Source organism: Rattus rattus, chromosome 1, assembly GCF_011064425.1.
Source record: "Rattus rattus isolate New Zealand chromosome 1, Rrattus_CSIRO_v1, whole genome shotgun sequence".
Taxonomy (NCBI): domain Eukaryota; kingdom Metazoa; phylum Chordata; class Mammalia; order Rodentia; family Muridae; genus Rattus; species Rattus rattus.
The window spans coordinates 260557062-260565469 of record NC_046154.1 but is presented as its reverse complement, the minus strand read 5'-3'; the positions used below and the strand labels follow the sequence as shown (position 1 = coordinate 260565469).

At 52.9% G+C, this 8408-nt stretch overlaps 3 protein-coding genes across 3 annotated transcripts; 2 read left to right on the top strand and 1 right to left on the bottom strand.

Annotated features, from left to right (window-relative positions):
* The first annotated feature begins 335 nt into the window (after positions 1 to 335).
* Positions 336 to 5632, top strand: LOC116883325 (RISC-loading complex subunit TARBP2-like). The gene is made up of 8 exons (XM_032884398.1): positions 336 to 670; positions 1191 to 1360; positions 2514 to 2616; positions 3156 to 3248; positions 3753 to 3825; positions 4015 to 4584; positions 4874 to 5075; positions 5204 to 5632. Exons 1-6 carry the CDS (start codon positions 618 to 620, stop codon positions 4324 to 4326), a joined length of 804 nt encoding a protein of 267 aa, XP_032740289.1. The 5' UTR covers positions 336 to 617; the 3' UTR covers positions 4327 to 4584; positions 4874 to 5075; positions 5204 to 5632.
* On the top strand, positions 4475 to 5632 carry LOC116883335 (RISC-loading complex subunit TARBP2). Its single transcript, XM_032884409.1, has 3 exons — positions 4475 to 4584; positions 4874 to 5075; positions 5204 to 5632. The coding sequence occupies exons 1-3, from the start codon at positions 4504 to 4506 to the stop codon at positions 5359 to 5361; spliced, it is 441 nt and encodes a 146-aa protein (XP_032740300.1). The 5' UTR covers positions 4475 to 4503; the 3' UTR covers positions 5362 to 5632.
* Positions 4868 to 8273, bottom strand: Npff (neuropeptide FF-amide peptide precursor). The gene is made up of 3 exons (XM_032884421.1): positions 6528 to 8273; positions 6147 to 6286; positions 4868 to 6044 (listed from the first exon to the last, which is right to left on the bottom strand). Exons 1-3 carry the CDS (start codon positions 6627 to 6629, stop codon positions 5942 to 5944), a joined length of 345 nt encoding a protein of 114 aa, XP_032740312.1. The 5' UTR covers positions 6630 to 8273; the 3' UTR covers positions 4868 to 5941.
* Between the last annotated feature and the right edge of the window lie 135 nt (positions 8274 to 8408).

Here is an 8408-nt window from a genome sequence, read left to right as displayed (position 1 = left end):
TGGGGCAGCAAAAAGGACTACGCCAGCAGCCTCCTCTGCCAATTACAGCCTTTCCTCAAGAAGAAGGCTATACCTTTCCTCGTCTCCGCCCTCCGGGCCAAGTGACCAATCTGCAAACATCTAGAGGAAGTCGCTCTCGGTATAGCCAATGAGGCAGCGAAGCCTGCAGCGGTGTCCGGATGGCACGTGGGCGCCTGGGATCTGTAGTTCTCTCTGGGAGACAGCCCTTACGGCCCCGCCCCCGGCCGCCTACACTGGGCCAGTACGCATGCTCACAGTCTCGGCTCGGGAGGAGGCGGTGCGCAAGGAGGAAGGCGGGATGATATTAGAAAACAAAAACCACTCGTAGCTTGGGACGCTTCCGCGGAGGGTCTGCTCCTCCCAGAGGGCGGTGCAGATGCCCGGGCGAGCCTCGCTGAGGGTTGTGGGGCGGGTAGCTCGGATCCTGATGAAGACACAAGGAGTCGGGTGGGCGGGGGACTCCAGATCCCAGCATGCCCCGCGGCGGGCCCTACCGGCCGCGACTCCGGGCTTGGCCCCGGCCCTAGCTCGTCGGCGGTGTACTGGGGTGCGTGGAGACTGTAGTCACGGTGGCGCCCGCGGGGACGGAGGAGGGAATGAGTGAAGAGGATCAGGGCTCCGGCTCTACTACAGGCTGCGGGCTGCCCAGGTGAGCCGCCTCGCTTGGATTCCTGCAGGACGAAAAGTGTGAGGTGGTGCGGAGGGGCAGCGGCGCGGCCCCAGCATGCACCTGGCCTGAGGGTTGTTCCCAGCAAGCACTGGGGTAGTGGGCAGAGGTTCCCGGCATGCACTGGGGCTGTGGCCACAGCCTCCAGCTTTAGTTTGGGGTTGGCTTGATTCCCAGACTACACTGGAGCCCTGGGCTTTATGCCCCGACGTTCAGTGTATTTGGTGGGTACTGGGTTTCCGAATTGCATTGTGCCAGGGGGAAATGCACGTCCAACCAGCACTACGGCACTGGATCCCTCGCCTTAATTGAGAACAGTACCTTCTCCACTTGCCTTGGGACTTTGCTTTCCCTCCTGCATCATAACTTTTAACCCAGTCGATGGATGCTATACTGCCTGGGGATTCATGGACCCTATAATGTGGCTAGGTCTAATGTGACAGTGACTGGCCAGGTGGGTGCCGAAAGGGGAAGTGTGATGTTGGTCTGTGCCCCTCCCCAGCATAGAGCAAATGCTGGCCGCCAACCCGGGCAAGACCCCGATCAGCCTTCTTCAGGAGTATGGGACCAGAATAGGGAAGACGCCCGTGTACGACCTTCTCAAAGCCGAGGGCCAAGCCCATCAACCTAATTTCACCTTCCGGGTCACCGTTGGCGACACCAGCTGCACTGGTGAGGAAGGCCTGGGCAGCCTGGCTGGGGTGTGCATTCACAGGGCCCGTGGCTTAATATCATGGAATCACCTCACAGTCCTCTCCTGTAAGGCCAGGGAGGGATGGAGAGATTTCAGGGGGAAAGCCACCGTTTGGATTGAACAGGGCTGTGAGAAGGTGGACAGGACCTGAGAGACTCAGTGGCGAGAACTGGAAATATCACAGGGGTCCGCTACTTTATCACTTCAGAGGAAGACACTGTACTCCTTGTGGGGATTAGGGGGAGCAAGCACACACTCTGCCAGCCTTCATGCCTCACACTGAATGTGAAGAACTTAGTATGAGGGATCATCACATGGCTGGCTCGTGTTCACATGCCTAATGTGTGGTAGAGCAAAGCTCAGAGTTTAGAACAGACCCTCTGCTGTCTCTTAACCATTACTGAGGGAAGAGAAAAGTAGAAAGACAGAGTGAAACATCTCTCCCCAGCCCACCAAAGTTGGAGCTCAGAAGTTCTCCTGCCTGCAGGGTTTAATTACAGGAGCTGACTGGAAGAGATGGGGTGTTCAAGGCCCATTTATGTTGCTGTAATAAAGCTCCTTAACCAAAAGCAGTTTAGAGGAGGAAAGGATTGATTGGTTTACAGTTCAGGTTATATTCATCACCGAGGGAAGCTAAGGTAGAAACTCACATTATCAGTCAAGACCAAAGAAAATAAACTCATCCTTGCCACCTCTGACCAGGGAACTCACTTCACAGCCATAGGAGCACAGCAGGAACAATGGTGGATACCCCATGCTGGTTGGCAGGCTTATTTATCTGCTAGGTTTCTTGCAGAGTTGAGGACCACTTGCCTAGGGATGGTGCCACAGTAGCAGGCTGGGCATATTTGCATCAATTAGCAGTCAACCCAGTCCCCCAGACATGCCCACAGGCCAGGCTGATTTAGGCAATTCCTCAGTTAAGGCTCTCCTTCTAGATGATCCTAGGCAGTGCCAAGCTAACTAGGACAATGGCTATTCATTCCAACGATTAGAGCCCTTCCAGTTCTGACAGGGGAGGTTGGTCAGAGGACTGTTCACTCCTTCTGACTGTGTGAGAGAGACTGTGGGGGCTGGTTTCTCTGCTGTCCTGCCGGTGACCTCCAGTATTGCCCACACCCCTTTTCTTAGGTCAGGGCCCCAGCAAGAAGGCAGCCAAGCACAAGGCAGCTGAGGTGGCCCTCAAACACCTCAAAGGGGGGAGCATGCTGGAACCAGCCCCGGAGGACAGCAGGTGAGGGAGGAACAGCCAAGGCACACTAGAAGCCCTGCTGAGAACCCAGGCCTCTGCACTACCTACTTCTCTCCTAAGCCTGGTCTGGTGACTCATGGCCACCCTCTCGTGGCTCCTTCCTGAGAATTTCCTTTAAAGCTGAATAGGGTATTCTAGGATGCCTCAGGGTAATAGCCAGCCCCTTTGATGGGTGGTGGCTGCTCTGGGGCATGAGATAGGGCATAGGGGGTGGAGGCTAAGACTGATAAGTTAGTCCCGGCATGCCCCCTTTCTAGCAAGATGGGTTTCCCTCTTCCACATTCAGGTTGCAGCTTGTTGGGTAGGAAGAGACTCTCTTTTCTGAGCTCCCCACCCCTACCTCAGTGCTTCTGAGCCAGTGTGGGTCAGCAGAGGATCCCAGGAGGAAGAGCTGTTGTTGAGGCTCTCCGAGTCAACATCAGGGGGAAGGAGTTCTCAGGGGATGGAAAGGTCAGAAGGACCTCACACCCTCATTCCCTTCTACATGGGTGTGAATCCAAGGCCCTCTTCCCCTCGGGAAGTTCTTTTTCTCTCCTAGACTCTTCAGTGCCTGAGGACACTGCTGTCATTGCTGCAGAAGCTGCTGCCCCTGTTCCATCTGCTTTACTAACCAGGTATCTTCAGTCCCCTGACATCTTGGAGGAAGGAAGGGGTCTTGGCTTCTAGTCTTATAGCCCTTGAACCCAGGCAGGTCAGGATGAGGAAGCTTGAGAGTAAACAGAGAATGGCATAATTGAAAAATTTGCACCAGCTGGTTGGTAAGCTTGAGATAGGAAGTAATTTATGATGGTTAAATAGCCATATGACGAATGTTAGATTGTTTAAACATCTTACAGGCTCCTTGTTTGAGACCCAAAAGGTACTTCCAGGACCGGCTGTACTGCTCCTTTACCTCTGTCACAGGGATTTTACTGAAGTATTTCCACATCTAAATGCTCCTAGGAAGTAGCGAGCCTCACTTGGTGGAGACTGGGGAGGGAGGAGCTAGGCTAGATGTTTGGACAGATAGCTGCCTGCCTGGTGAAGAATTGGGAGGTGGCAGTGGCTGGCACTTCATCCTTGTCCAGGACAGAAGGAACTGTTTTCCTCAGCGTTGGTCTGGGCCGTTTTTCCTTTAGGAGCCCTCCCATGGAGATGCAGCCCCCTGTCTCTCCTCAGCAGTCTGAGTGCAACCCTGTTGGTGCTCTGCAGGTGTGCCTCATCTTCATTGTCGTGTGTGCTGTCTTCTCTGAACTAGGGCCCTGAGGCAGGGATGTGCGCCCTCGTGGGTGGGGTGGTCATCCTTCTCATTCAGAGGCTGAGGCTCTTGGTAGAAAACCACTCGGGTAAGGAACCTTTCTTTCCCCATTAAACCTTGGACTCTTCTGTTTTTCTCTCAAGGAGCTGGTGGTGCAGAAAGGCTGGCGTTTGCCAGAGTACATGGTGACCCAGGAGTCTGGGCCTGCTCACCGCAAAGAGTTCACCATGACCTGCCGGGTGGAGCGTTTCATTGAGATTGGTAACTGGGGAAAAGGGGGTTCACTCACCTTCTCTCTGCCACACTATAGCCCCACACAAGGTGGCTCTTTGCCTGGCTGTGCTCTGTCCCAACTTTCTTTGCTTTGCAGCTCCTTGCTCAGCTCTTGCCTCCCTGTCTCTTCCTTGTCCCTGCCCATCTTTCCCCTCTTTTCTGGCTCATCAACTCCTCAGTGAAAACGAACAGGCCTTGAGCTCCTCTTTGCAGTGGTATCCCATAAGAGGACCTTCTATCCAAGTTAACTTAGAGGGAAAGCATTGGTCTGTTAGGAATCCCCAAATCGAACAATTCCTTCCCTATCCTCAGGCAGTGGCACTTCCAAGAAGCTGGCAAAGCGCAATGCGGCAGCTAAGATGCTGCTTCGAGTGCACACGGTACCTCTGGACGCCCGAGATGGCAACGAGGCCGAACCTGATGACGATCATTTTTCCATTGTAAGTGGCTTGTGTGGGCTCGCCATGTGGTTCACACTGCAGGACGTGGTGTGAATTGGGTTGGGTCTGTGATTTGGAAGTGAGTTGGACCTGCTTCTCTATCAAACCCAGGGCTCTTTGAACCTGTGACACCTAGCAGTCCCCTCAGCCTATGTGTAGGGTCACTAGGGAAAGCTAGCCTAGGGCAAAGGCCCTGTAGCAACTTTTCCTGGGATGAGGAAGGTTGCCAGGGGTCAGAGTATGCCCTGTTCTTGGGTCCTTAGCTGCATTCTCACCCTTATCTCATTAGGGCGTGAGCTCCCGCCTGGATGGACTAAGGAACCGTGGGCCAGGCTGCACCTGGGATTCCTTACGGAATTCTGTGGGAGAAAAGATCCTGTCCCTTCGCAGTTGCTCCGTGGGCTCTCTGGGGTCTTTGGGCTCTGCCTGCTGCAGCGTCCTCAGTGAGCTCTCTGCGGAGCAGGCTTTCCATGTCAGCTATCTGGATATTGGTATGGCCAGCCAGGGACTGGGGATGGAGGGGACTGGATCAGAGCAAGTATAAAGGAGTTGGGAGATGGGTGATGTACACTGCTTGGTGCCCCTCCCCACCAGTGCCTCCCTCTTTCTTGGCTTCCAGAGGAACTGAGCCTGAGTGGGCTCTGCCAGTGCCTAGTGGAGCTGTCCACGCAGCCGGCCACTGTGTGTTATGGTTCTGCCACTACCAGGGAGGCAGCCCGAGGTGATGCTGCTCGCCGCGCACTACAGTACCTCAGGATCATGGCCGGTAGCAAATAGCACCCACTACAGTGATGGATATCTGTTACTTCTTGCTCCTTCTGCCCTGGGTCTATGCGACTGCCTAGCTCTGGTGCCCTCCAGAGGTGCCATCTCTACCTCTGACACAGCTCGCCTGCCTTGAGACTGAGGAAGGCACAGGCAAGCAAGGAGCCATGAACCACAGGGCCCCAGCCAGCGCAGGGTTTGCCCTCATTCCATGGATGATGAATGAAAGGAAATTGGAATTCTATTGGAATCCAGAATAAATGCTGCTCTTTGGCTTCTTAAACCCTGTGTTCTCTGGCCCTGGGTCATGAGGGTGTCAAAGGAATACACAGTGTGTTTGTTCTCCTTCTGAACCCCATTCTTTTTGCTACAGGCAGGAGGAAAGGTGCAGTAGCCTTGGGGACCCTCCAGCAGATGGCTGGAGATTGATTGAGTGGAGGTAAAGGAGGCTATAACTATTGCTCTTGGGCTCCCACCCGTTCCCTGAGAGTCTTGTCCAAACACAGATGCAGAAGCCAGACCACTTTATTTGGGGGCACACATGGAATGTGGGGAAGTGATTTTGCATGCAGACATATCACAGCAGATGATGTTACTTCTTCCCAAAGCGCTGAGGAGCGGCCAGGCTCCAGAACTCTCTAGCCTGGGGACTTAGCTGCTCCTTGCTCCAGGGCCCCCAAGCATTTCTGCCAAACCTTAGGAGAGATTCATCTTTAGTCGGCACTCTCTGTATCTCACCTTCCCTCACATCTTCCTCTGCCCTCCTCCCTTCCCAGCCTCTGCCTTTTGGAACTCACCTCTGGGGCTGAAACAAGAAGGCTGGGTTCCTTCTAGGTCTCTCCATGGCCTGGAGCAGAACACGCAAGAGGGACCCAGGAGTCTGGATCCTGTCTGGAGTGTGAGCATACTGTGATGGGTGGGGTCCCTTATCTTCTTCCTGTGATGAGAGAGTAGCAGGGCAGGAACATGGCAATGTCTCGCACACTGAAGACATGGAAGGAAAAGAATGGGGCTTCTGGGGGAAACTTGCATGGGCTGAGAAGCCGTTTCCCTCTGTGAGAAGCCAGGCTTCTTGAAGACCTTAGCAGCCTGGGGAACATCAACCCTGTATTAAAAGTTCCAGCTGGGGAGGGGAGATGGTGGGTGGGTGGGTGGGGGGCAGCAGGACGCTCACTCACTGCAAAGACTTGGTCTTCACCCCAGCTCTCTGCCTCTTCAGCGTGGCCCCAGTTCCTCAGCAGCAGCAGTAGCAGCAGCACAGCAGCCCACTTGGAATCCATGCTGCCATCTGCCTCCTCCGTGGCACACGGGTTTCTTATACCTGATGTCCCCTACCCCCACCTCATCAGCAGCCTGGGGGAAATCTAGACAGGCAATGGAAATGCATGGCTCTATTAAGAGCCACCTGGGACCCCCTCCCATACCGCCCTGGAGACTTTCTGCTCTCAGTTCTCTACCCCCAGCATGAGCCTGGAGTTATAGACTTTATTAGATGCATAAATCTTGTCTCCAGAGCTTAGGAAGCATTATTAATTGCAGACAGTTTGTCAGAGCTAGGCCCTGGAGGAGCCTTACAAGAACCTCCAATCCTTCAACAGGTTGGAGAAGCTTCAATTGATCACCTCTTGTTCCTGACTGAAGAAACTCCTGTCAGGATTGGGCATTATGTCCTGGATGGGAAGGAACTAGGGTTGAGAGCAGGCTAGTATGACCCAGCTTGGTCCCTACTCCTGCCAGGAACAGGTAGTCAGGACCACAGCCATTTCAATTCCCATTGCTTCTAGTGAAGTTAAATGTGGGTTCACCACTTTTAAGATTTGCCCGTGGATAGTTAGGTGAGAGCTAGGAGACCCTTGTTAGAACCTTACTGAGTAGAGGTGGCTTGCACATTTTGTGGATAGGCCCACCTTAGCTGTGGAATGGGCCTCCACAGCTGAAACTCTGCTGCCACCTTGTGGCCACTACTCTTCACTGCCACATCTGGCCATTTGTTTTTCCAAGGATCTTGCCTAGGAGGACTTCAGGGCAGGGTTCTTTCCAGGCAGGAATTGATACATTGTTTCAGTTCCCTCAGGTCAGCACGGCCTCTGCCTGGTTCTGGTTCTAGTATACTACTGGAGCTGGTGACTAGGTTCCTGCTTTAGGGAATGAATCACTCTAGGTCAGGGAAGGGTCCTTCACAGGAGCTAGTCCCAACCTCATTTGCAAATGCAGGTGCCAGTGTATCATGTCTCTAGCCTAAACAGAAGGACCATGTCAGGGTTCTAGCCCATGAGCAAAGCAAGCTACTCATACTTTTCCTCACATATGGGAACAGTAAAATGATTTACTTGCTAGGAGAAGCATTTGGGATGCATTCTGTAAGAAAGCACAGACCTGGTGTTTTTGAAATGTCAACTGTGATTCCTTTTGTCTTCCTCCCACTCCAGTCCTGGGGAACTTACCATTTCCAGAGACAGTGCTGAGTGGGCTTGAGCTTCTTGGTGGCCTGTACCAGAGGTCTTAGCTTGTTCAATGAAGTCTTAGAACATCTCTCAGTCCATAAGTAAAAACCCCTCACGCTTGGAGACCACATCTTCTTTGCTCAATAAGGAAGTACTTGATTGGAACCAACTTATATTTTAGGTTTGTGGATAAGTGGCATTTTAAAATCTCTTTCTTGGGGATTAAATCAAAATGAGGAGCCTTATGTATGCTAGTCAGGTGCTATACTGTAGAGGGAAACCTAGATCAGGTTTCTATCCGATGTTCTAGAATACAATAATACATCCAGGCTTGGGTGGACCTGTATGTAAGCTTTGTCTCATGATTTCCCATAGAACTTGTCATGCATTATAGTTACAATGGTTCACTGCTGCTTTTTGTTGTGGGTCTTCTTGGCTTCTCTCCCTATCTGCGTCTCTACTCTGTGTGTGTGTGTGTGTGTGTGTGTGTGTGTAACAGGTGTCACTATTTAGCCTTGGCTGGCCTAGAATTTACTTTGTAGAGCAGGATGCCTCAGCCTCCCAGGTGCTGGGATTAAAGGTGTGTGTCATAGTACCCAGGCTGACCCCTGTCAC

What these genes read in the sequence shown, in the direction of transcription:
- LOC116883325 (XM_032884398.1), top strand. Translation starts at nt 618, where the DNA reads ATGAGTGAAGAGGATCAGGGCTCCGGCTCTACTACAGGCTGCGGGCTG. An exon ending in CCAGCCCCGGAGGACAGCAG is followed by an intron (nt 2,617 to 3,155) that starts GTGAGGGAGGAA and finishes CCCCTCGGGAAG; the next exon opens with TTCTTTTTCTCTCCTAGACT. An exon ending in CCATCTGCTTTACTAACCAG is followed by an intron (nt 3,249 to 3,752) that starts GTATCTTCAGTC and finishes TTTTTCCTTTAG; the next exon opens with GAGCCCTCCCATGGAGATGC.
- LOC116883335 (XM_032884409.1), top strand. Translation starts at nt 4,504, where the DNA reads ATGCTGCTTCGAGTGCACACGGTACCTCTGGACGCCCGAGATGGCAAC. An exon ending in ATGACGATCATTTTTCCATT is followed by an intron (nt 4,585 to 4,873) that starts GTAAGTGGCTTG and finishes TTATCTCATTAG; the next exon opens with GGCGTGAGCTCCCGCCTGGA. An exon ending in TGTCAGCTATCTGGATATTG is followed by an intron (nt 5,076 to 5,203) that starts GTATGGCCAGCC and finishes CTTGGCTTCCAG; the next exon opens with AGGAACTGAGCCTGAGTGGG.
- Npff (XM_032884421.1), bottom strand. Translation starts at nt 6,629, where the DNA reads ATGGATTCCAAGTGGGCTGCTGTGCTGCTGCTACTGCTGCTGCTGAGG. An exon ending in GTGAAGACCAAGTCTTTGCA is followed by an intron (nt 6,287 to 6,527) that starts GTGAGTGAGCGT and finishes CTCTCATCACAG; the next exon opens with GAAGAAGATAAGGGACCCCA. An exon ending in TTCTTGTTTCAGCCCCAGAG is followed by an intron (nt 6,045 to 6,146) that starts GTGAGTTCCAAA and finishes ATCTCTCCTAAG; the next exon opens with GTTTGGCAGAAATGCTTGGG.